The sequence below is a fragment of the Scyliorhinus torazame genome, chromosome 1 (assembly GCF_047496885.1).
Source record: "Scyliorhinus torazame isolate Kashiwa2021f chromosome 1, sScyTor2.1, whole genome shotgun sequence".
In the NCBI taxonomy this organism is placed as follows: Eukaryota; Metazoa; Chordata; class Chondrichthyes; order Carcharhiniformes; family Scyliorhinidae; genus Scyliorhinus; species Scyliorhinus torazame.
The window spans coordinates 294,008,458-294,036,009 of NC_092707.1; the positions used below are offsets into that span (position 1 = coordinate 294,008,458).

The 27,552-nt window shown below is 45.1% G+C and overlaps 1 protein-coding gene across 6 annotated transcripts in view; it reads right to left on the minus strand.

Annotated features, from left to right (window-relative positions):
* Positions 1-6,525: 6,525 nt before the first annotated feature.
* Positions 6,526-27,552, minus strand: part of zdhhc14 (zDHHC palmitoyltransferase 14) — a 488,467-nt gene continuing 467,440 nt past the window's right edge. For all 6 annotated transcript variants that reach the window (XM_072507579.1, XM_072507582.1, XM_072507612.1 and 3 more), the window contains 3 exons: positions 24,578-24,692; positions 21,826-21,917; positions 6,526-8,292 (listed from right to left, as the gene is read on the minus strand). In XM_072507579.1, the coding sequence (XP_072363680.1) occupies positions 8,242-8,292; positions 21,826-21,917; positions 24,578-24,692 (258 nt within the window). In that variant the 3' untranslated portion in view covers positions 6,526-8,241. The remainder of the gene's footprint in view (positions 8,293-21,825; positions 21,918-24,577; positions 24,693-27,552) is intronic.

A 27,552-nucleotide genomic window follows, 5' to 3' on the forward strand; every position in this document is an offset into this window, starting at 1 on the left:
TGCTGACGATTAATTTCCCACAAAGAAGTCGACGAAGGTTGCCACCACCGGGTGAACCCCAACAGTGACCCTCTCAAGGTGAACTTGATTTTCTCCAAACAGAGAAAGCTAGCCATGTCTGGTGTCCAACTTTGAGGGTTTGAGTCCCTCCATGCTAATAGTATCCGTCTCCGGGCTACCAGGGAAGTGATGTCCAGAACGTCTGCCTTTTTCTCCTCCTGGATTCCCAGGTCTTCTGACACCCCTAAAATCACCACCTCTGGACTCAGCGCCACCCTTGTCTTTAACACCGTGGACATGACATCTGCAAACCCCTGCCAAAATCCCCTCGACATGTCCAAAACATGTGGACATGGTTCGCCGATTCTCCCGCACATTTTGCGCACCTGTCCTCAACCCCAAACAATCTGCTCATCCAGGCGACTGTCATGTGAGCCCGGTGAACAACCTTAAATTGTATCAGGCTGAGCCTGGCACATGTTGCGGACACGTTGACTCTACTCAGCGCGTCTGCCCATTGACCATCCTCTACCTCATCTCCCAGCTCCTACTCCCACTTGCACTTCAGCCCCCCAGTCTGTGTCTCCTCAGACTCCATAAGTTCCTTGTAAATGTCCGAGACGCTCCCTTCTCCTACCCACCCTCTGGAAACTACCCTGTCCTGAATCTCCCTTAGCGGTAGGAGCGGAAAGGTTGACACCTGTTTACGGAGGAAGTCCCGTACCTGCAGATACCCGAATTTGTTTCCCCTCACCAACCCAAACTTTTCCTCCAACACCCTCACACTCGGAAAGATCCCCTCTATGAACATATCCCACATCCTCCAATCCCCTCTCTCCGCCATAACCGGAACCTCCCGTCCATACCGGTGATTATCACAGATTGGGGCCCAAACCGATGATCCCACTGCCGCCTCCACTGGCCCCAAACTCTCAGGGCCGCCACCACCCTCTCAGGGCCGCCGCCACCACTGGACTGGTGGAGTACCGTGCCAGCGGAAATGGCAGAGGCGCAGTTACCAACGCCCCCAAACTGGTGCCCTTACATGAAACCGCCTCCATGCGCACCCATGCCGACTCCTCCCCCACCACCCACTTCCTGATCATGGCTATTATTAGCCGCCCAGTAATAGTTGCTAATACTTGGCAGCACCAGCCTGCCCTCTCCCCGACTCCGCTCAATCATTACCTTCCTTACTCGCAGGGTCTTGCCCGCCCAGACAAAGCCCATGATCACTGTTGACCCGCTTAAAAAAGGACCGCGGAATACAAATAGGAATCTCGGGAGGACCGTCATCTTCACCGTTTGCATCCTCCCAGCCAAAGACAACGGAAGCGTGCCCCCTCCGAAAATCGTCCTTCACTTGGTCCACCAGCCGGGCCAGATTCAATTTGTGCAGCTGGTCCCATTCCCGCGCCACTTGGATACTGTTGCTAACTTTTGGTTGGCTCTTAATTTGGTTCTGTTTAATCACAATTGCTCAAGAGTCGGCAGGTATCTTTCGACACCGCCACAAGGTTCAGAACCGAATACTGATCAATGACTCGATACACCAGTTAGTAAGTTCAAAAACAATGCTCATTTATTTACACAGTCAAATCTACTCATGCATAAACTCTACAAACTAAACTACCACTATTACTAAAGCCTATACTTAGCTTCGGGCACCCACTCAGTCAGAGGAACAATGGCTGTTGCTCGGTTCTGAGACTGCTGGGTTGAGCTGTTTACAGGGTAGCAACTAGGAGCGTCGATCTCGTAGCGTGCGTTGACTTGGGACTTGGTCTGATGCAGCTGCTAGGCAGGTCTCGCTTCGGTGATAGCCAAAACCAAAGGCGAGCATTTCTCCTTTGGGGGATACCTTTTATACGGAAAAGGGCTTCGCGCGCTTTTGGGTGGGCCTTGAACTTGGCCTCAACTAATTGGGTCTTTCCCAATCATCTGTATAGTTTTCCTTCCAATAGAGGGGTGGTTCCCTGATCGCTGGGCGTGTCCTGGTGACTGTCAATCTGCTTTGTCTTAGCTTCTTCTGGCGCCGGGGAGTCTGCCTTAACATTGTGTATCTAAATGTTTCCCTTTTGTCCCCGGAGATGGCTCATTAGTATGTAGATTATTTGGTAGTTTCTGTCCTGTCTGAGAGTTTAAGGTTCTAATCAACAGACAGAGCTTGCACCCGCTTGTTTCTTAGCATTGTCCAATTTTCCCTGCATTCTTTGCAGGTGTCCATTTAGTAATCGGGACGTGGCCATCCCAGATGGCTACAATACCTAGGTACCTAAAGCTTCCCTTTACTAACCTAAACGGCAGCTCTCCAAGTCGCCTCTCCTGTCCCCACGCCTGGACCACAAACATCTCACTCTTTCCCATATTAAGCTCATACCCCGAACAACGGCCAAATTCCCCTAAAGCCCTCATGATTTCTTCAATCCCCTCTATTGGGTCCGAAACGTACAGAAGGAGGTCATCCGCATAGAGCTAAACCCTGTGCTCCACCCACCCCAGGACCAGTCCTCTCCAACGGCTCTATAGCCAGCGCAAACAACAGTGGGGAGAGGGGGCATCCCTGTCTCGTCCCCTGGTGCAGTCTAAAAGTCTGAAGTAGTCCTATTCTCCGTACACTTGCCACAGGAGCCTGATACAGCAACCTGACCCAGTCGAGAAAGCCCTGCCCGAATCTGAACCGTCCCAGTACCTCCTACAGGTAGTCCCATTCTACCCGATCAAAAGCCTTTTCTGCATCCATTGCGATCACTACCTCTACCTCCCTACCTTCCGGGGGCATCATGATCACATTTAACAGCCTTCTTACATTGGCCTGCCCTTCACAAATCCCATCTTATCCTCCCCAATAATGTCCAGAACACAATCCTCAATCCTGGAGGACAAGATTTTGGCCAGCAACTTGGCATCCAAATTTAACAGGGAGATCGGCCTGTAGGACCCACATATCTCCGGGTTCTTGTCCCGCTTAAGAATCAGCTAAATCATTGCCTGTCACATCGTCGGGGGCAGCACCCCTCTTTCCCTTGCCTCATTGAACATCCTCATCAACACAAGCCCCAATATCCCAGAGAACTTTTTATAGAACTCCACTGGGTACCCATCCGGCATTGGGGCTTTGCCCGACTGCATGGCCTTCAGACCCTCCACTATCTCTTCCAGCCCAATCGGAGCCCCCAGCCCTTCTACCCGCTCCCCGTCTACCTTTGGAAAATTCAGCCCCTCCAAGGAGTGCCTCATCCTCTCCGGCCCCGTAGGGAGTTCCGACCTGTACAGCCTGCTACAGAAATCCCTAAATGCCTTATTCAACCAGACTGAATCACCAACCAGGTTCGCATCTCCGTCCTTTATTTTCCCTACCTCACTAGCTGCCTCCCGCTTCCTAAGCTGCTGTGCAAGCATTCTGCTGGCCTTCTCTCCATGTTCATAGATCACCCCCCCTCGCCTTTCTCAGCTGCTCCACCGCCCTCCCGGTGATCAGCAAGATAAACTCCGCCTGTAACCTCCACCATTCCATGAAAAGCCCTGCCTCTGGGGTCCCTGCATACCTCCTATCAATCTGTAGTATCTCCTTTACCAGTCGGTCCGTCTCTGCCCTGTCAACCTTCTCCCTATGAGCCCGGATCGAAATCAGCTCCCCCGACCACCGCATTCAGTGCTTCCCACACCACGGCTGCTGAAATTTCCCCCATGTCATTGACCGGCAGGTAGCTCTGAATACATTTCCTCAGCCGCTCGCACACCCCTTCATCCGCCAAAAGTCCCACATCCAACCTCCAGTGCGGGCGCTGATTACTGTCTTTACTAACCTGCAGGTCAACCCAGTGCGGAGCGTGGTCTGAGATTGTAACCGCCGAGCACCCTATGTCCACCACCTCAGCCAGTAAGGCCCTGTTCAAAATAAAGAAATCAATCCGGGAGTACATTTTATGCACATGTGAGTAGATGGAGAACTCCTTCACCCTCGGCTGCCCAAACCTCCATGGATCCACCGCCCCCATCAGCTCCATGAACCCTCTTATTCCTTTGCCATTGCTGGCACCCTGCCGGTTTTCGAGCTTGACCAGTCCAAGCCAGGGTCCATAATTGTGTTGAAGTCCCCTCCCATGACCAACCTGTGAGAGTCCAGGTCCAGTATCTTCCCCAGCATCCTCTTTATAAACTCCACATCATCCCAATTTGGCACATATATATTTACTAATACCACCTGCTCCCCCTCTAGCTTCCCACTGATCATAATGTACCAACCTCCCACATCCAAGACTATTCTACCCACCTCAAACACCACCCGCTTATTGATCAGGATCGTGACCCCTCTAGTCTTTGGATCTAATCCCGAGTGAAAGATCTGACTGACCCAGCCTTTCCTTAGTCTAACCTGGTCCGTTACTCTAAGGTGCGTCTCCTGCAACATTACCATGTCCGCCTTCAATCCCCTAAGATGCGCGAACATACGTGCGCTTTTGACCGGCCCATTTAACCCTCGAACATTCCAGGTGATCAGCCTAGTTGGGGGGCTTATTGCCCTCCCCACTCAGCCGATCAGCCATCCCCTTTTTTAGGCCCGTGCTCCGCGCCTCCACCGGTCCATCCCCAGGCAGCCCCCGCTCAAGTTCCTCCCTCTTCAGCAGAACATTCGCCCCCCTCACCCCCCTAGAAACAACACCCTGTAACCCAACCCCTTTACTAAACCAAACATATGCACACCCCCCACTGCGCTTCTGTGAGCTAGTTCGCCCAGCTAGCTTGGTGGCTCCCATCCCCGGTGCCAGATAGTCTCCCACCTATTGTTCCCTCCCCCCTCTGTCTCCCACCTATTGTTCCCTCCCCCCTCTGTCTCCCACCTATTGTTCCCTCCCCACCCTCCCCCCCCACTCAGACAGACTCCAGCATCAAACCAATCCCCGCACAATTGCCCAACAGAAAAAACACCAAGATCAAAAACAAGCACACTTCCATTCCCCAACAGTGCAAATGAAAACTTTAACTCACTCAGAACTACCGCTGGTTCCAAATCAATGCAAACGGCATCACAAACATCTTTCATGAAACGCAAAACGAGAAACGTTTTACAAACACAGAGAAACAAAAAGAAGAAAAACCCCAAAACATGAACGTTGCAGCCAAGTTCAAAAGATCGCAGTCCTATGCCAGCCCTTTTTTTTTTGCAAAGTCCAACGCGTCCTCAGGCGACTCGAAGTAGAAGTGCTGATCCTCATGCGTGAGCCAGAAACGGGCTGGGTATAACAGTCCAAACTTCACCTTTTTCTTAAAAAGGATCGACCTAATCTGGTTGAAGCCTGCTCTCCTCCTGGCCACCGCAGGATGCAATTGTCCCACTTACAGCTCCGTGTCTGCTTGACCCACTGTAAAATGCGCTCCTTGCCCGAGAACCTGTGGAATCTCACCATCATTGCCCTCGGGAGGTCTCCCATTCGCGGCTTCCTCGCGAGTGCTCTGTGAGCCCTCTCCACCTCCGAGGGCCGGGAGAATGCCCCATCCCCCAGCAGCTTCACAAACATGTCTACAATGTATGCCCCATAGACTGCTCGGTCGACAAGCCCGAGGTCCGAACCTCCGCCATGCTGTCTTCTGTTGCAGCTACAGCCCAAGCCTTCTCTGTCTTTTTGTTTCTGCCCTTACGAACACTTCTAGTCCTTCTCTCCATGCACCGAAGTGGGAATTCAGTACACAATTGCCTCTGTCTTCAGTTTTACAGTTCAAGTCCAGTAGAAAATCGGGGGGAAAGGTCCAAAAGTCTGACCCGAGCAGGAGCCACCAAATGTGCGACTTACTCCTTCATAGACGCCACTGGAAGTCATGGACCATGATTAATATTAGTAAAACAATGCTCATGCTGACTTTGCTATTTGTTTACACACTGCTGTCTTGCAGTTCCAAGTCATAGCAGAACTGGTTCATTTGCTGAACTGAAGTCTGATGCTCGTTCGTGATGAAGTCAGTCATTAAAAACTAGCGCAACAGCTAACAAAATACTAGAATGCTTCAATGAAATAAAACTTTTTGAAAAGCAAAATGGTTGAAAAGAAACCAAAAGAGAAAGAAGGCACATGGTTTTAATGGCCAGTCACTAATGAGAGGGTGCTTTATACCTGTTGAAACCTTGCTTTTACAGAAAGGTAGAAGATGCTTTCTAGCCATCAAAACTTTTTGCAGGAGTGCTATTTTACCCATTTTATACATTTTCTTGTCAACTTAAATTAATCCACACTGAGAATTAAGATATGAGTGCCAACTGATGCAAAAAGAGTTCATGAAGCTACTTAAGATTGTTTAGATAACATTTTATTCCCTTTTTCTTATGCATTGAAGTGTTACGTCCAATCTCATTCCAGTTTGGCCCGTCTGCACACCCTCAGTTCCATAAAATTATTTCTTTGCCAAACTATTTCATTATCTGAAAGGAGAAGTTTGATGAAAAGATTTTCCCTCCTCGGAATTGTATTTTAACGGGCCACAGCAGAAATATGAATCCTTTCATAGCAGGAGTTCTGTACTCAAATGGAAGGGTCAAGAAGATAAATCTGATTTTTAATTTCAGCAAAACTTCCTTACATGGCATTTAACAAAAAATACATTAGTGATAATTTACATTATATTTTATATACATTGTGTACAGTTAGCACGCCAGAAAATATATTTCATAACCAATTAGGAAGAATTAAAGTTCACATATATCTCAATGATTTAAGATTTCCATTTTAGTGCAATTTTCATGTATCTTAACCCACGCACTGGAGGCAAATACAGTTAATGAAAGCATTTATATTTCTAAAATATCCCAGTTTAATTACTTTATGTACAGAAGTTTCTTTATCTCATCCAATGCAAATGTGTTCTCTCTTCTCCCATTACAATACATTTTCCATAGAATTTAAATTTCTTTTTCTCAAGCTTACTGCTTGTATAATATGAAGTCAAATTTCAAAATTGTATAAGCATATAACATTTATTAGTTCATAATCCAAAAATAATGAAAATACAAAATTAAATACTTATCTTTGGTGCAAACATGCTCTTATATTCCTCCTAGATTCATAAATGTATCTGTATAATTACAGAGTATCTTTGTATATTAAATTTAAATATAAGCAAAGCTATAGGCAACCAAAAAAAATACTTCTATTCAGAATGGTTTGCATATTTTTGGCAACTGCATAGAGCTCAAAGTCCCTGAAGTTCTGGGGCTAGACTCTGAAAAGAACTGGTAACCATTTGATAACAGCAATCATTCTGCCTGCAACGTTATTAACATTTAACCCTCCAAATAGCAATTTCCTCTGGCAGCTTGATAACCTAAGCAATAATAATAAGGAAGCAGTCAAAAATAATTGGGGATGTTGCAAAAAATAAAGAAATCTCACATGTACTTCAAAACAAAATACAAATTTCAAACCAACAATTTCTCAGAATGTCACCCGAGTGTAACCGTTGACACGATTTTATGAAAGCTGGCACGAAAAGGGGACAAGTGAGGTTTTGTAAGTTTAAAATTTGGTCAAGCATAAATGGAAAAGCTCAATGTTGGAATGCTTAAGACATATTTTGCGAGGGTCTGGTGCATTCTTGGTATCTTATTACAAAAATGATAACTCAGAGCAATGAGGAGTTTATGCACAATGTGAGGTTTCCCATCCAAATGTCTTCATTTTTGTGCTGGACTTCTTATATGACTGTCAGTCGACTGTGTTGATGTTTGGGAATCCTTTCTGAAATGGTCTTTTCTTCGTAATCGCCTCAATTTGGTTTTAAGATTAATCTCCTCCTTGCCCAAATCATTCACAGAATGCATCACAGACAGAATTCTTTTTACAAATTGCACAAAATAAAAGGTAGAAAAGCAAACTGAAATCACATGTCAATGTCTTCCACAAAGACTTTTCCTCAGAGAACAGAGTCATGTATCACAAAAATAAGGAACAGAAAAGGAAGGATTACAAAAATAGAAATAAATGGGTAAAGTAACAAAAAAAAGTTCACTTAGTTTATGCTCGCAGAGAGTTACAGAAGAACTTTACTAAAAGTTTCACACCATTTGCACAGAAGTAGAAAAATAACCCTTATGGTCCAAACAACTGCTTTGCAGGTTTAACATTATCTCAAACAAAACCTGATTTTGAGATGTCTTTGCTAGGCTTTTCTTTCCTGGTCATAAACACACTTCAGAGCATTGGATCCCTCCACCAAGTAGTCAGTTAAGGCTAATTGTGTTGGCATGGTTTACTGTTGTACTGTAAAATGGGTCAATGCTTGCTTCAGCTTTCCTGCAATCTAGTAGGAAACAAAAAAAACATTGGTAATTGAAACACATTTCAACACACTTGCCCTCTTTCAGAAGATCTTTCAACATGTGGGGTAATCGTTTAAATATTTCACTTGCAACCTTATTGAAAAGGTTGGTTTTCTTTTTTAAAACAGTACTTTGTACATTTCCCTCTCCCCATTCTTCACAATGATGTGCTATATAGTCAGCAGCAATCCAACATATAAATATCTACCAATACCACTTCTCTGGGTGCTAGGTTTGCAGGATGCAGGAAGGGATTTCTTCTGAGATTATTATATAGCATTACAATCACCTCCATCAAATTAGCCCTTAAATTGCCTCGGCTGCAAATGATACTGCATAAGGGTTGGGGCTGGAGAGGTGCAATTAGCAATCAATTTTCCCAACCAACGAATGTGAAACACAATCTAAATGGTGGAATTTGGAATGAAAGAAAACAGAGCATTTATCAGGCTAGCCCATGGAAATGCTGTCTCTAGTAATGGGAAAGGAACCAAACAGAATAATGCAGTAAAGGTAAAGAACACCTGTGATAGAGATCACAATATTGGAGTGAATAAGAACAGAACTAGGGAAAATAAACTGTAAAATACCCCCTCCTCTTTTACCTCCTTACCGATCTCGTCTGAAGATTCTGTATCCTGGATTATTGAGCCGACAATACTGCCCCTTTTTCAGTCATGTCTCAGTGACTGCAATGACATTATACCCCATTTATGCACTCAATTCATCTGCCTTGTTCATAAGACTCCTCACATTAAAATAAATACCATCCAATCTTGCCAAACTCCTTTGTGAGTCAACTGGTCTAGACATTCTATGCCTTCCTGACACACTTGATAGCACCTCTAATTTTGGCTATGCATTTAACCCTGCTGAACCTTCTCTCAGGGTCCCAGGCCCCTGCTAAGTTACTTTAAAACCTCCCCAACAGCACTACCAAACCTCCCTGCAAGACACTGGTCCCATTTTGGTTCAGGTACAAACTGTCCGCCTTGTACAGGTCCCACCGTCACCAAAAGCGGTCTCAATGTCCCAGAAATCTAAAGCCCTCCCTCCTGCACCATTTTTCCAGCCACGCATTCATCTGGACAAATCTCCTGTTTCTATACTCACTAGCACGTGGCACCGGAAGTAATCCAGAGATTACCACCTTCTGGGTCCTGTTTTTCAAAATCTGCTTCCGAGCTCCCTAAATTCTGCTTTCAGACCCTCATCCCTTTTTATGCCTATATCACTGGTACCAATGTGTACCATGATATCTGTCTGTTTGCCCTCACCCTTCAGTATGCCCTGTAGCCAGTGACATCCCTGACCCTGGCACCAGGGAGGCAACATACCATCCTGGAGTCTTTTTTGTGACCAGAGAAATGCCTGTTGGTTCCCCTTACAATGGAACCCGGATCACTACAGCCCTGCCATTCTTACTTCTCCCCTCATGTGCAGCAGGTCCATCCATGGTGCCATGAAGTTGGCTGTCACTGCATTCCCCTCCACAGTCATCTTCCCCAACAGTGTCCAGAACGTATATCTGTTAGAAAGGGGGATGGCCACAGAGGATTCCTGCACTATCTGCCTTCCTCCACTCTGCCTAATGGTCAACCGTGCCCTTTCTGCCTGTTCAATCTTCACCTGCAGTGTGACTACCTCACTGGACATGCTATTCACGACTTGCTCAGCATCGCGGATGCTCCACAGCGAATCCACCCTCAGCTCCAGCTCCGAAATGCGGTTAGCCATTAGCTGCAGTTGGACACGTGGTCACCAGAGAGAACTGAAGCTTCCATGATTTGCCCCGAGCACAGGAGGAGGATACGACTGGTGCAAGCCCTCGTCATGACTACTCTGAAGCCCCTTATTTCCTCGCTTTTAACAAAAGATTAAACTACATAAGAATATTATTTACTTACCTCCCTTACGCTAACTTTAACTCCTTTACCCTTTGTTTACTTGTATTACTTTATTAAAATGACCCTGACTTATTTGTGCTGTTTCCCAATTATTCCCCTGCTCCAAAAAAAAAAACACTTTTTATACTTGTGACTGTTTCACTGTGATGCTGACTGCGAAGTCAATGAGAATAGGAATCCGACCTTGATGTTTATGAAACACAGCTGTGCTCCGCTCCTGCTCAGACTGAGCTCCGCATTTAGTCTTTTCACTGAACTCCCTGTTTTCACCCAACTCCAAAAGCTCTCTTCAGTTCAGCCAAGCACGCACTGATTAGCATCTCCTTTTATAGGCCTCAAATTACAATGCTTTGGAAACTGGATTAAACCAGCTACTTGAGTGTGACTCAGCTAACTCCTGTTTCAGGATATTGCAGCTAAACTGCAATAATCAAAAGAGCAGCTTTTAATTACTCGATTAAAGAACTAATCTAATTTGCAATTAACCCGGAAAATAAGTTTAATTACTACTTACCCCAGATCCTGCCTTTATACATGTGCCAAAGGTAGCTGGATAGATGTTGAGAATAGGACCACTGGCTCTTTCTCACATGCCTGGTCTATGCAGGCTGAAATTAACTACAGCAACCGTACAGCCTCTCAGGCCAACATCATCCTACTTTTGAATTCTGATTTCGAATCCTACGAGACTGATTCATCTCTCCATGTGCCCCATCATCAACATTGTGCCCCTCCTTGTGCGGAATGTGTGTAAATAAAGTAATCGTTTGAGTTCATCCTGACGAATGTGATATAAAATAGTTACTTTAGAGATATTAGTTAATGTAATGTAGAGGTAGGCCAGTCTAATTCTGGTGAGTTCACAGACAAAGGATTTCAGACCACATGGCAAAGCAAAGGAAGAGGTGTGTCCACCAAAGGAGGAGAAAAGGATGCTGGGTAATAGGGGCCAGAGGAAGGGATTGGAAGTGAGCCAATCAGAATGTATTACCAGGTCAGCAGGGGTATAGGATGACCGATGGGAATCGTGTTTGTGAAACTTGATGCCATTTGAATGTATCAGTAGAGACTTCTTTGTTCTACAGACTCACTTGATTCCAGAGGTGTACGAAGCAAGATGTGCTTTGTGCCGCTGTGAACTGAGTAAAGCTTGCAAGCTAAATAAAATAACTAATGCTGTACCTGCAAATCCATCTCGACTTTTATTGAGGCCAGATTGACGGGTAAAGAAATTTGGGATTTGACATTTGGTGCCGAAAACCCGGGATTTCTCAAGACGGTTCTGACCAACTGCGAAATCAGAATTAGACTGATTATGACCAGGAGGATGGGAAAAAGGGCCCCACAATGTACAGCTGGAAAATGACCGCGCATTGATTTTTCCCCTCTTCTTATCGTCTGATTAGTCTGGTTACTCGCGGTTGGTACGGAAAGATCGTCTCGACGAAACCAAAGGTCAGTCTGGGGATTAGAAATTTAATTGATGGGATTTCATATTGTTGATTCGGCTTGGGTTAGGTTTTGGGCTGATGGGACTTCAGTAGTGAAGGTTCAGTCAAGTATAAGTGTTTTTAAATCTGAAGATGATTCAATTCCATGTGTGAGTGTTTTAAATCTATAGTTGATTAAGCTAAAAAATTGTACCCTTGGACTGTAGTGGCGAAAAACGCAGTTCTGAGGACTAGTTGAGATTATGGGGAATTCCTTGGATAGCACAAATGATCCAGGCATGCCACTGCAAATATTATGCGATATGTATCCGGATAAAGCAAAAGATTTCAGGAAAATGTCAGCAATGTTAAGAAGTAAAATGGGGGATGAATGGCCACTAGGGGGCACCAAAGACCTAGAGATTATTAAGAAAATTCAGGGACACATCTGGAAAAAGAGTCAAAGTATGAAAGCAAAAGAATTAATTGGATTATGGAGACAATATTGTCAAGAGGAAAGAGATAAGATCATGTTATCAAGTTGGCAGGACAATGCCCTTAAAATGAGAATTCCAATTAGTGAACAGGGTAACCAAAAAACATTACAGGTCTTGAAAAAGGAATGTGCATTCAAAAAACGCGCAAGTAGAGACAGGAAAGGCTCGGGTCAAACAAAAGATGAGCTACGTAGTTCAATGGCTGGCCTTGAATTGACAGAAAATGATCAATTTGATAATTTAAAAATGTCAGTAAAAGTTCCGACTGCACCTGTAGCACTGTCTGCACTAATTCCAGAAGCACCAGAGTATAATAATTTATATCCAGTCACTGCTCCCCAGATTCCAATCATGCCAGTAACTCCAGCCCTTTTGGTTGATAGTGTGGGTCCCGATTTACCATCTTCACGATCAGTAGAGAAAGAGGAGCTCTGTTCCGCAAGCCCAGTTAGCTCTAGGACCAGATCTCGAACAGCGAGAGAAGGGCTTGATCCTAACCAGAAACAATTAAGCATACCACCTAAATCCCTCCAGACCAAGGGGAAACCGCAAATTTCGAGAACAAAGGGAGATGCAACAGATGATTTTGAAGAGAAAGAACTCCCTCTAGTGACAGGGAGGGACGTCGAAGTCTTGGAAGAACCAGAGGAAATAGCTAGAGTGCCCCCTGGTGAGATTCGGAGACAGTTGCCGATTAGGAAGATACCAAACCCGGACGCGGTGACTGCCGGGGCGCAACCCACGATAGACGTTTACTTCCCATGGACACCCAGTGAGATGATGGCTATTATGGCTACAATCACAGATAGAAAAAAATCTCCTGCTGCTTTTGTGGATTCCTTGAGAACTACCATCTCAATTTATCACGCTGATTCTAGGGACCTCTGGGCCCTAGTCCAGCAGGTTTTAACCCCAGCAGAGTACCGCAATTATCTTAATCACTTGAATTATGCTAGCCACGCGGCACTTCAGCAAGCCCATGCGTTAGACGACGATAGACGGACACAGATCCTGAATGTGTTGAATAGCACATTTCAAAAGCCCATAAATATTTCTGCTATCTTAGACCTAAAACCTAAGAAGAGCCAGAGGAATTTCTGGAGCGTTTTAATGAAATCTACCGTGGGCAGTCAGGCGACTTGCCATATCAAAATGGTCAGAATTCCCCTCAATATTGTGCTATGTTAGTGCATTGCCTACCACCTTCTGTGGCTACTGCTGTGAAATGTAATAACATGAATTGGACAGAGAACGACCCTTCCCAGATGGCAAGGGCAGTCAGATTTTATTGGAAGGAGGGTATAGGCCAGGAAGGAGGCTCAGTTACAAAGGTTAAGACTGAGTATGTAATGAAAAAGGATGATCTGCGACCCCAACAAGCGGCAGAAATGGTAGTTTACCAGCAGGAGCCCCAATATTGTGACTTTGGGTGGGTGGATCAGCGAGGGGGAGGATATCAAACCCACCCAAAGGGACCCTCAGCTCCTTTTTATGGCCCACCGTATGCATCAACAGCTTTACAACCGCCGCCCCCTCTGAGGGGCCATTGGTCTACTGGGAGACGAGGACGGGGCAGATATAGAGGGAGCAATGCATGTTTTAATTGCGGCCGTGAAGATCACTGGCAATAGGAATGCCCCTTTAAAAGACGGGCAGCAGAAGGAGACAACCCGACCCAAAGGAGGGGGTACCCACCAAGGGAAGGACAGACGAGATACACTGACTTCTCCCAGGCAAACCCTTTCCCAACACAGGATTGACTAGCTAATTTAGTCATAAGGACTTTCCAATCGGACAGGGAACCTATTATCTCTCTGCAGATAGGAGATCAACATCACTCATTTGTAATCGACACTGGAGCAGCCATGTCTTCTGTGCAATCAGAACTTCGACTACCATTATCCGACCACACGCAGCAATTGTCGGGGTTCCAAGGACAGGTATGTGAGTATCCTATTTCTGAACCTGTGACAGTCACTTACGAGAATAAGTCTGCAGATCATCAGTTTGTAGTGACTACTGGATTGGACTGTAACTTGTTGGCTCGAGATTTACTGTGTATCTTCCAGCTACAGCTAGAGTGCGGAGACGAGGGGGTAACGGTTAAATCATGGAGGATGAGACAACAGTGCTATATTTCTATCACCCCCCAGTGGTGGACGTTAGACATTGAACATTCACTGCATCACGTTACCCTGGCCTATGACAGAACCGGACAAAACAGGGAGTTGGAGGACAAATACCGGCCATTAATTGGGACCGAATGGCCAGTCAAGGTTATAGCCACAGTCACGGGAAAAGAAGGTACAGCCGATTTTGTTACAATACCACCACATTTATGGCCACAGTCAGCTTCGGTAAGCCCTCATATTACACGTCAGGTCCACGACCAGTACCATGCCAGGGATCTGGGGCAAATGGTAAGGAGGGCAGTGGATCATTCGGATCCAATAGAGTACGCACTTCAAGTCATGCTGGACGGCACTGCCATAAAATATTTTGAGGTCCCTGAAACAATTAACACTCGACTGCAGCATCACTGGGGACATGATGTTTTGGAATAGGTCAATCCACAGGTCTGGGCGGAATACCCATCACAAGTGGGAAAGACAAATGTTACACCTATTAAGGTAACGATTAAGGATCATGTAAAGCTACCTTCCATTCGGCAATACCCCCTGAAATCCCAAGCTGCTCCGTCTATAGACAAATTAATTCAAGAGCTGTTGCAACAGGGTATTTTGGTCCCTTGCCAATCAGAATGTAACACCCCCATACTTGCTGTGCCTAAACCAGACTAGTACCGATTAGTACAGGATTTACATTCAATCAATGCCATTGTACAGCCGTTACATGCTCTCGTCCCTAACCCTGCCCACATACTGGCTCAAATTCCAGCTCAAGCCCGGGTCTTCGCCATAATTGACCTTCAGCACGCCTTCTTTGCCCTCCCACTTGCAACTGAAAGCCAATATTTGTTTGCCTTCACTTACAATGGGCAGCAGTATACCTGGACCCGACTGCCACAGGGGTTCGTCAACTCACCTACACTCTTCTCCAGATGTCTGCAGACCCAACTCCAGGCCTTGACATTGGAGCATGGTTCCACTCTAGTGCAGTATGTAGATGACATATTGGTAGCAAGTCCTGACGAGCCCAGTAATAGGGATGATGTGATCCAATTATTAAACCACCTATCCTCGTTGGGTTATGTTGTCTCACAAGCAAAGGTCTTGGTGGCTCAGAGAAAGGTTAAGTTCTTAGGAGTTTTACTTACAGCCACAGAAAGAAGTCTCGAACCCAGTAGGATTGAACCAATATGCCAATTCCCCGCCCCTACAATAGCCAAGGAGGTTCGTCATTGGCTGGGTATGGTGAATTATTGTCGGCAGTGGATACCAAACATCGCTGTCTATACAAAGCTGCTGACGCCTTACACTAGTGAAGAGGGGAACTTTACTCTCACCACCGAGGCCTTCCGTTGCCTGAAGCAGGCCTTGTTACAAGCACCGGCCCTCGGGAGGCCCTTGTACGACCGACCATTCCAGATATACTGTACTGTTCTGGAAGGATGTTCAACAGTGGTACTCACCCAGCAACATGGGGACAAGCTACCGGCCCGTAGCATATTACTCTTCCAAACTCGACCCAGTGGCGTTGGGCCACCCTGTTTGCACCCAGATCTTGGCAGCGATATACAATAGTTTGCAGGCTGCTGCCAATATCACTCTCCAACAGGATATTACGGTGTATAGCTCCCACTCGGTCATCGCACTATTGGGGCAACTGCAAACTCAGCATCTTACCGCAGCTCGTCAGAATAGGTATGAGATATACCTTTTGAACAATCCACGTCTGACATTTAAATATTGTACCACTATCAATCCAGCCTGTTTTCTTAGCGGTCCCCCTGTCCATGAGGACGCACCTGGTCACGACTGTTTAGCCTTGATTCAGGAAACTACCACAATAAGGGACGATCTGAGTGATATTCCGTTAGAACAACCTGACATGATTATGTATGTTGATGGCAGTGCATTAGTAAGCCCCACTGGCCGGAGATTGTCCGGTTATGCAATTGTAGAACAAGATGGTCTGATTCTAGAAGCGGCAGCTTTCCAGAGCCCTTATTCAGCTCAACAAGCCAAACTTTTTGCCCTCACCCGTGCATGTATACTTGGGGTAGATCGTCGGGTAAATATTTACACTGACTCCCGATATGCTTTCGGGGTAGATCATGACTTCGGATAACTCTGGAAGAATAGGGGATTCCTTACCTCGGCAGGCACGGAAATATCCCACCGGGGTTTAGTTAATGACCTACTGCAGGCCCTTCTTATGCCCACGCAGATTTCCGTTATTAAATGCGCTGCCCACACAAATGGTAAGACCCCAGTTGACGTTGGTAATGAACGAGCAGATTGTGCAGCGCGGACAGCCGCGCAAATTCAGCAAGTGATGGTGCCTAAAATGTTAAGTCAGACTAAACGATCTACTATAAATATCTCTGCTTCTGACAAGTCAATGCCAACCATCCAAGACGTCATAAGGTTACAGGAGGACGCTCCTGAAAGTGATAAACAAATGTGGAAACGGTTAGGTTGTACATATGATTCTGTTTCCTCTTTATGGACCACGCCAGCACATCAGACTTGTATGTCTGATGTACTGGCTTTATGGGTCATCGAATGTGTACACTTTGCAACTCATTGTGGGGCTCGGGGGACTAGTGATTTGTTGCTGGACACTTGGTGGCACCCTAAAATGCAGGGGTTGGCCCAGAGTATCAGTAATCGGTGTTTGATTTGTCAGCAATATAACACTGGAAAAGGTATCCCTTGTGGGATGGGGCAAACCCCGTTGCCCAGTGGTCCCTTTGAGACGCTCCAAATGGATTACATTGAGTTGGAAAGGTGTCAATGTTATAAATATGTTTTGGTCATTGTGGATGTGTTCAGCAGATAGGTCGAGGCGTATCCGACTATCGATAATAAAGCTGCTACTGTGGTTAAAGTTTTGATGCGGGAAATCATTCCCCGGTACGGTATACCAGCTCAGTTAAGTTCTGATAATGGGCCTCATTTTATTGGACAAATTAACAAGGAGTTTTGCTCCCAGTTGGGCATACGCCAGCAGTTACACTGTGCTTACAGACCGCAGACGGCCGGGTTGGTTGAGAGACACAATCAGACCCTCAAAACTAAATTGGCTAAATTAAGAGCAGACACGGGACTGACATGGCTTAAGTTGCTCCCCGTTGCCCTCTTCCAGCTGCGGGTTACACCTGCGGGACTGGCCCGGCTCTCTCCTGCCGAGATCCTTTATGGCAGGCCCCTTAGAACTCGCTGGAGCCTGCAGGTTCCCAGACTGGTTCAGTTTCACCATATGACTGAAGAGATGACCACCTATGTTCTAGCCCTCACGCAGGTGCTCAAGGAGCTCCATGGCCAGGTCCGCGCGGCTCACCAGCCATCACCCCCAGTACCAAGCTCACTTTCAGTCCAGCCCAGCAGTTATGTCATGGTCAAAAATTGGACTAGGAAGGGGTCGGAGCCGCGATGGGACGGGCCCTTCCAAGTTCTCCTTACCACCCCCACAGCAGTTAAAGTGGAGGGGCGAAGTGCTTGGGTCCACCTTCATCACTGTAAATTGGGTCCATCTCCACTACTGTAAAAGGTCGGTTACTAACCTGCCTCCCTTCTCCAGTGCTATTTTACAGGTGTGGAGCATGATGGGGTGGCTACGCACCGTCTGTGAGATATTTGGCCTCACCTCGCTTGGAGTGTTATTGGCGACGGACATGGAAAAGGGGAAGATTATCTACATTTGTAACCCCAACCAATCTACAAGGATATATCACCTTTGCAAAGGTGATGTTCTTCGCTGCCCCCATATACGAGGACATGGTATCGACTCATGGAAGGTCGTCAAAGTTAAGGAGAATGCAGGACTCATGAAGCATTTGCACCGGTCCCTACGATGGGAAGGGAACATTATATGGACATTGCCTTGTTTTTGGAATACATGTAAATTTGATTTTGGATGTGTTAAGATTGGTGCAATAAAGGTAACATCAGGCCGTCAGGAGAGCGTAGGAAGAGGCTGTGAGAGAGAGAGAGGGACTAGAGAGAGGACGGGGCATGTGAGAAGGGAAGTACAGCTAGAACGTAGGTTACCGGGAGATACACTTAATTTAGTTAAAGGCCAAACTGAGTAAAACCTGGGTAGTATGAATCTCTTCTACCAGATTTACCACCGCTTGTATGGCCACGGACGGGTTGTCTGCTACCCGAACCCCGCAGCGGTGTCTCGGTTATTTTCTGTTTCACCGCTTTGGGGCACTCCCCAAAACGGTGGTTCATTGTCAGCGTTCCGAGCCACCGCCCGAGCAAGTCACTCTTCCTTACGATCCAGGTTCAGCACCACCGGCTATTTGCCTTCCCCTTCCTCGGGATAATTCCCATTCACAGTATGATAGGCTGCAACGGTGGAGGGCGTATATACCTAGCCACTTCACTCCCAATAGGGATTCCTGGTCGTACGAGAATTGTTTCAGCAGTGAAGGATACGGCTGTTTGCTGGTAGAGGTGGACACGAATATAACATGTCTGTTCTCCACCTGTACGAACAGGAGGTGCCATATCACCCAGGCGTCTGGCCAATGCGTTTGTTACAACACCACTTGCGTTCCATTGAACGCCGGCCTCCAGCCTCCAGCTCCTATGTGGCTGGGCAAATGTCTCCCATATCACTGTTGGGACTAGGGCTTTCCGCATTGCTAGGCGGCCCGAATATGCGTTTCGAAGCTGGATAAACTGGGCTACTGGGGGGTCCTTATGCAACCGATATACTGATTGTGATGCTAGCCTGCGCACGGAGCAAGGATACTACTTTTTATTTAATGGCACAGCGACCAATGTTTTGTCACCCCCATTTCCCCGCCAAATTGCTATTAGGACTCTAGTCCCTACCACAGTCCCCTGCCCTTCGGCGTGGAAGCTGCATAATCAGTTAGCACGCCGGCAGTCTCGGCTGAATTTTGCGAGAACTGGAAAAAACCTCAGGTTCTCGCACCCAACCGGGGTCACTCAGCCAGATGGGGGATTCTGAGCGTCTTGACACTGGGAGGTGTGGGGGGTTCCTTGGCTGTCAGCAATAGGAATTATTTTATTTGTGGCCTTACCATCTTGGGAAATGAAACCTTGGGAGCCCTCGGGGCAATAACCAAGGAATTGTCTCAGCTACGGTTGTTTGCAATGCAGAACCGGTATGCTCTTGACTATCTTCTGGCCCGTGAGGGTGGGGTATGCGCCATAGTGCAGGGCAAGTGTATCATGGGAGTTCAGGACTTGACCGCTAACATCACTAAATTTATGGGTCACATACGGGATCACCTGGACGGAATGCAGGATCCTGGCTCTTGGGGTAACTGGGGATTTGGCGGTTGGAAGGACTGGTTGATAAATATGGCCATGTATTTAGTGGTGGCTATCGGCTGCATCTTTGTGGGCCTAGCCATCCTTAAATGTGTGATGGGTAGAATGCGGGGTGCACTGGAACAGATCAACGCCCCTAAAATCTTAGCTGTCAAAATCCATGAGGGTGCAGCAGGTGAAGGGGGGCTACGCCAGGAATTGGAAATGCAGCGACGGATCTTTTTAGATGAGGAACCGTAGCTATGGATTGGATAGTTAGGTTATCATGGAATGATAATAGGAGGGAATGACGAATGTGATATAAAATAGTTACTTTAGAGATATTAGTTAATGTAATGTAGAGGTAGGCCAGTCTAATTCTGGTGAGTTCACAGACAAAGGATTTCAGACCACATGGCAAAGCAAAGGAAGAGGTGTGTCCACCAAAGGAGGAGAAAAGGATGCTGGGTAATAGGGGCCAGAGGAAGGGATTGGAAGTGAGCCAATCAGAATGTATTACCAGGTCAGGAGGGGTATAGGATGACCTATGGGAATCGTGTTTGTGAAACTTGATGCCATTTGAATGTATCAGTAGAGACTTCTTTGTTCTACAGACTCACTTGATTCCAGAGGTGTACGAAGCAAGATGTGCTTTGTGCCGCTGTGAACTGAGTAAAGCTTGCAAGCTAAATAAAATAACTAATGCTGTACCTGCAAATCCATCTCGATTTTTATTGAGGCCAGACTGACGGGTAAAGACATTTGGGATTTGACAATCCTACCTCAATTTTGCTGGGGGTTATTAGGAGAAAACTGGGTCAGATCAAAACACCATTCTGGGTACGGACAGATGGCGAGAGGAGAAATTTGTGCTGTTTAACTTACCCCTCCCCCTCCTGTGCAGGACATCATGCACGAATAGTAAAAATAATAAGTATCTGCATAACAGCAATATAAAGGGCCCCTTTGATATTCAATTACGATGCTGTTCTGCAAACTTAAATAGGATGTGAAGCAAATAAATACTATTGCTCAAAAGGAGAGAAGAGGAGGGGGGTGGGGGGCAGGCCAAGAGCACATGTGAGAAGAAGACTGGCAGAAAATGTCTGGCAGAATTTTATACAAGAAAGGCCAGATATCAGGTCAGCTCTTGCTCTGTGGGTATGAACTACACAAACTCTGGAAGTGTGATTTTTACAAAAATATATATAAATTAATTAGAATTAAATATTGGTTGCTTTATAGCTTATTACTTCAAAAACATTTTCCCTCCAGTTTTTAATGCTGTATTTCAAAAAAAAAGTAACAAAGGGTCTTTTGGAAAAAGATCTATCCAGCACTGACATTCCCACATTTTGTAACTGAGTCCAGAGGAGAGGAAATGGATTGGAGAAGTTATATACAGTAAAAATTAAAAAAGGAAACACATCTCATTGGGGAGCTGAAGTACAGTCTAGCAGAAACAGAAGCAAGTGGTAAAAACAACTGACATGCACAATAATGATGAACAATATTAAGCATGTGGCGTTGCTCTGGTTAATAATTTTGACAATCAAGAAAAGACTATCACTTTACAAAACTGTTAAGAAGTTACATTTAAAAGACTCGACTTGTTCAGTTTGCAAAAATGAACCAAAATCATTTGGAGCAAAGGATAGACAGCCACGGGCAGGTATTTCCATGTAACCCACTGCGCGGAGGCAGCCACCATTTGGCTGGCGGCGGGATCTTTTGATTGTCAACCCTGTTGTCAACCGGGTTTCCCACTGAGTGCACTGTACCCATTGCCACCATGAAACCCGCAGTCGGTGATGCGCTGTTGGCGGGACTGGAAGATTCCACCGGTGTGAACGTCCGGAAAATTCCAGCCCACGTTTAGAACTAGTCTGACAGCATGCTCAGTTGATACAGTTTTTAAAATAATCCGTCAAGTTTTTATCCAATTCCCCTTTGAAAGCTACTATTTAATCTGTTTCCACCACCCCATCAGGCAATACATTACAAATCCTAGCCACGCATTGTGTAAAAAGGTTTTCCCTTATGTAACTTCTGTTTTTTGGTCAATCACTTTAATTTTGTCCCTCTAGTCAACCTTTCAGTCATTGCAAATAGTTTCTCTTTACTTACTCTGTCTAAGTCCTTCATGGATTTTAAACACCTCTAATAGATTAAATTAAATCATGTGGAGATAACAAAACATTTAATTTATATGCCTTTTGTCCCAACAGCATGTTAAAAGAAAAGCTAATCTGTTAAACAACCTACCGTTTCATAAAACTCAACTTGCTGCTGTAGGTAGTGTTGCATTACCGTATTGTAATCATAAATCCGATTACTGTGGAAGTGATTCATTTCCGCTGTAATAAAATTATAAAGTTTGAATTAATAACCCTCGTACAACTATCTTTACTCACTGAAACTTAAATTCAAAATGATAAAATAAAGCAAAGTATAGTAAAATATTCTCAATTCTCTACACTATAATCAATTTCTTTTATACCCACCTTTTCTGCTTTCAGATTTCTCCCATTCCAGGAAGATAGTGCAACCTAGACTGTGAAGGGATATGGAGCAGAAGCGGATAAATGGAATTGAGGTACAGATTACCCATAATCTAACAGAATGGTGGAACAGGTTAAAGCGGCTCCTACTCCTGTTCCTATGTTGGCTTCCTGTCAATGCACAGCAATCAGCAGCAAGGTAGCTTCTGCACAACAGGCACACTCAGATTTGCTTTTGCCTCCCAGGCTGCCATGTTTGGTGGTGTAAGGACTATCAGAATAACAATAGCAAATAAGAATATCAGAAACTCCTGGAACTGAGAGTTCTAGTTACCTTTTAACGTTGTTGGAGGTTTGGCTTAAGTGTCCAGGACAGGAAATGCTTATCTACAGGAAATATTCATTTAGGAGAGTGAATACTTCAGATTTTAAAAATCTTTCCCTTCTATCTCACACTACGCATCCCATTAAATTAGGTTATTACTGTCAGATGGAAAGTTGGCAACACAAGATGAAGTGAAGCAAATGATTTCGCACTTCAGAATAAAAAAATAAACTTAAATAAATAAATCTGCTGTTTTAAATATGAATCAAGACTTTTTTTTATTTGTGCCTATTTCGGAGGACCTGTAAAACAATTGGGTTCTTGGTCATCCTAGAATAACCGGGTGTTTTTGGAGATACGACATCTCTAAGAATGTTGCTTCCAGCTGGGAATTCAGTGATTTAAATTTCCTACCACAATGCACTGGCAACTCCAACGCCCTACACCCACCGCCATTCGCCCCTCACATCAGTCACATCACTCGTTGCAGTTAAAGCCTTAGGCTCGGTGATATCACGCGACCACCAACGCAGGGAGCCAGAACTTTGCGGCGTGCAGTGGGTAGGGAGTTAGAGTTGGGAATTAAGAGGTTAAGAAATCCATTTAAGGAATCTCTGAACTCATGAGCATGAACTCATAGGGAAGGTGGAACTGAAGAGTTGTTTATCAAGGGAGGGAGGGGAATGGCGGTTTGGGATTGAAACTAGGAACTGGGGTAAGACAGAGGCTGGGGATCAGAGATTATGGGAGAGAAGGGGGTCTTGTGTTCGGGAACTCTTGTTCAGCATGGGGGACCAGCATTTTCCACAGGGCCGGGAACAGCTGCAAGGTATTAAGTGTCAGCAGCACTGAGGGGAGTAGCCTGTGAAACATGGAGACCCTACTGTGGGTAAATTGTGAAAGATTACTTTCGCTGGTGGTGAACACAAAGATTCTCTCTAGAAGGAACAAAGGGGAAGGGAGGAGAAAAATCTTTGGATGAAGGGCTATGACAGGATGGAATACTTCCCTTCAGTGATAGAACATAGAACATAGAACGATACAGCGCAGTACAGGCCCTTCGGCCCACGATGTTGCACCGAAACAAAAGCCATCTAACCTACACTATGCCATTATCATCCATATGTTTATCCAATAAACTTTTAAATGCCCTCAATGTTGGATTAAGGTAAAGCCTAAAATTTCACTTCAAAATATTTTGGGGTGTAGTGGATTGGGTTACAGGAGAGTTGCAGCATAGCGGAATGAATGGCGATCTTATGGCTGTAATTTCTATTATATGATTGACTATTTATTTTATGGAATGCAAGATTAGGAAATGGTTTAGAATGGTTAGTCCTGAGCTGAGTTTTGGGCAATGTGTCCTGTGTCAAGTGCCCCATGTGCATCTTCCAGTTTGATGTGATTTATGACAACCAAGTAAAGACCAGCTCTGACCGAGGTTCTAAGTTCAGAGTTGTCACCTTCTCACAAACCAGAGTATAAGGCGAGTAGGGAAAGAGATGAGCGCCATTAAAATGGCTGCCCCTGGAGCCTGACCAAATCTTGGTAGAGGTTTCATGGTAAAGTCTCAGGGTGATTCTTACTACTTATTACAGGTAGGATAACAGAACATTACAACCATTGTGAGTTAAATATAGTGGCACATTTTATTGCTGTTGGTTATGAGGAAAATCTGTATGTTACCATTTACTATTATTGTTTTTAGATATCAGTGCAATTTCAGTGAATTACCATTAGCCCTGGAAGAATCAAAGTTACTTTGATTTCCCTTCTGATACTCAATCCACCATCCTCAGTTTTCTCTGGCCCGCCAGTGTCCTCCTGGTTTTTTGAACAACTGGGACAATGGGTGCTAATGTGAGACCACAAGGAGCATTACTCAGCAAAAGGGAATGCAAGCTACATAAAGTAAATGCAGAAACATCGTTAGAAGGCATGTGGTCAGAATGATGTGATCAAATGTCTAAAAATGTCTACAAATGGAGTTGGAAAACCTAACCAACAGTGGGCAAGTAGATAGGCAATCCCAAATTTCCACCAATATCTCTATGAAGCAGCTTTAAAAACATCACAGGGTTAACTGTCCTTCCAAACTGTTCTATTTCTCCATAAGAAAGAAAGAGGGTAGGACAGCATATACGAATTTAAAGTAAACAAAGTCACTTTCAAATTTTGTTTGTATGTCTACCTTGGAATGTGTAGGACATTGTTCCAATTCGATTCACCATGGTGTTCTTTTCCTGTGCTGTTACTTTATTTAAAGCAACCAACTTGTCACCTTCTTTTGCTTTCTCTATAGCTCCCTATTATGATAAAGAAATGGTAATATACATCAATCCACAACATGATCAATATAAACTATCAAAAACATTATTTCGCTTTCAATCTAAATATTATTCTTTCAGAGTTCCAGTCACTAAGTTATTACTGACTAAAATTCTGCATTCACTGATTATGAACTTAGGATCTCTGTACAAAATAGTACATCAAAAATAGAATCACATTTTAAAAGAAAATGTGTAGCTATATCTCCTTTTTATGGGCTTCCAACAAGGTTATCTATATTACATTCACAATACTTATAGGCCCTTGAGTTTCTTCTCCATTCAATACCAGTTACATGCTGAATGAAACCACGTCAACAGGAGGAAATATTAAACCAGGTACACGTACTTCCAGCATTAGATGTCACTATCATCAGATGAATATTATAGCAGAACCCAAGATATGCAAGAAGAATTCACTTTGATGTTTCACATATTTACATTTCCTGCAGTTAAGACTGCTGAATTGAGCGCAAATACAAAGCTGTTTTGGTCACAGGTTCAACTATAGTGGACCCATCAACCCATTCCATGTGGGGAAAACCATAAACAAAATTGATCAAATGTACTGAATGACCCCCAAATGAAGAAATTATTAACAAGATTTCACTTCTTGTAACTTTTAATTTCACATGAATCATAACCCAAGTAGATTAAACATGAATCAACAGGCAAAAGCTACTTCAAATGGAAAGATACATGCGCTGTTTTTTCAGGTAGAGTAGGTCAGAAGTCCTCAGTTTCACAGTTGTAATGGTCATCAGCATGGCACTCTTTTGTGTACGGTCTCTCCCTCAGGTCACAACAGTCCTGATCGCGCAGCTTTCCAACTAACCAACCAATAACAACCTGGCTCACAGTTTGGACAATTCTGGGCAAACAATCAGTTTTCTAGCCATTCACATATCTTTCCAGGGTTTAGATCATTTTAGTCACCTTGTTCTGGTCTCCTTTTCTGCCAAACAGAAAACCTGACCTCCTCCGATGAAGGATTTGTTTCATCTCCTGATAATAATTGGATGCGTCCCTCTTTCTGTCTCGGTTTGCTTTCTCTTTGTTTCTGCATCTGTGTGCTGATGACCTTCTTCCTCCAACTCACCCATCTTCTTTACAACAGTAGTTTCTTTGTCTGTCTTTCTGCCAGCCACAGCTTTCATATGTTAACTTCCTTCCTGTTGCTACTGCTTTCAGGTTACCCAGATCAAAGGTCGCCAGATCACACGGACCAGTATTTTTTATTATCCAAGAAAATTACGATCGATCCATTTTACAATTGATGCAAACTCTTAGTCTTTTTCAAACATGCTTAAAAACAATTACAGATTTCCGAGGCATTTTCAAGAAATCACAAATTTTCCTTACTCTACTGTTTCTGGATCAGAGCTTGTCACAAACCAATTTTGTTATCTGTCATCTAGTTTTCACAGGACAAACCCTTGCGAAAGGGAAACAATTTTTGATCTTTATGGGGCTGAATTCTCTGCCACCCACCACTGGTAGCAGAGTTCCCAACGTGCGGAGATTTGCACGTCAAGCAACAAATGGGCTCAGCACATCGATCCGATGCTCTGGTCCCCCAAAGGCAACGAGCTATGTACCCTGCAACAGCAGGAGGGTGCAAATGGGCCATTTGAACCTATTTTCATAGAATTAATGGGCTGGACAACAGATTATCCAAGCCTCCATGATGCTCCACCCTCATGGCTGTGATTGAAGCAATTATTTTCCAGTGTGACCCTGGCACGAAGGACCTCACAGTGGATCAAAGGGGTAGGTAGGTGCCCCCAAAGCCCACTGGAGTGCCCCTCCCACCACAATGCAAATCCTACCCACCCCTCCCCCCATCAGACCCCCATAACAGAGGCTTCCCCATCAGACACGTCCCATATCAGAGACCCCCGTATACCAAAGAGCCTCCCCTCCCTCCCCAACAGTCACCTCTGCCTGGAAGCTAAAGAGCAGTCCAGGCAGAAACAGTGAAAAACGACTGCCGTTTCACTTTTCTGTCCCTTACACCCGCTGCCTCAGACAGATATAGAAAGTAGCAGCTGTTATTTCATAGAAAGCCAAAACCTCATTATAAGGCTTTAGACCCCCTCCAATCCTTTGATCTGTGAGGCTTCAATTTACTTTCAAAGGGTAATAGCTTTCAGACAGCCAGGTATCTGGATTGTTCATTTCCGTTTTCCTTCATGCTTGAATGCATCTTAGGTACCCTGCTGTGTATCTAACCACAATGCTTATAAACATCGAGGAAATAAGTGCTTACACACTTCCACTGTTTCTCAGCAGAAAACACTTAACTGCTTTTGATGTGGTGATGACCTGTCAACAGCTAGATGTTTATCACTGCTTCCGCCTGGACTGCTCCAGGCAGGGCTAACTGATGGGGAGGGGGGTGGTTTGATATGTGGAGGAGTCTTTGATATGAGGATCTGATGGGGGGAGTCTTGTCAGCAAGGCGTGGGGGGTGCAGGATTTGTGTTGTGGGAGGGAGGGGGTGACCTGTTGTCAGATCTCAGTTTCGGCCCGCCCGCTCAAAATGACAGCCCGATTGCGGGATAACCGGGAGCTCCCCGCCATGCATAAATTTGCACGGCAAAGGAGAGGGAATCCCTCCTGGACACCGCTCTTACCGCCAATGCAGACCAGAAGTGATCTTACTCCAGCGAGAGAATATAGTCTCCAAAACGGAGAATTCTAGCTGTGACAATTGGAAGATTTTAGGAAATTGGATTATAAATGCAGTGGGAACAGACATATATGTATAATGATCCTGGTTTGTTTGAATCGTTTTTGCGTTCTTCTTTGGCTTATCTCTCACTTGTCATTTTTAATT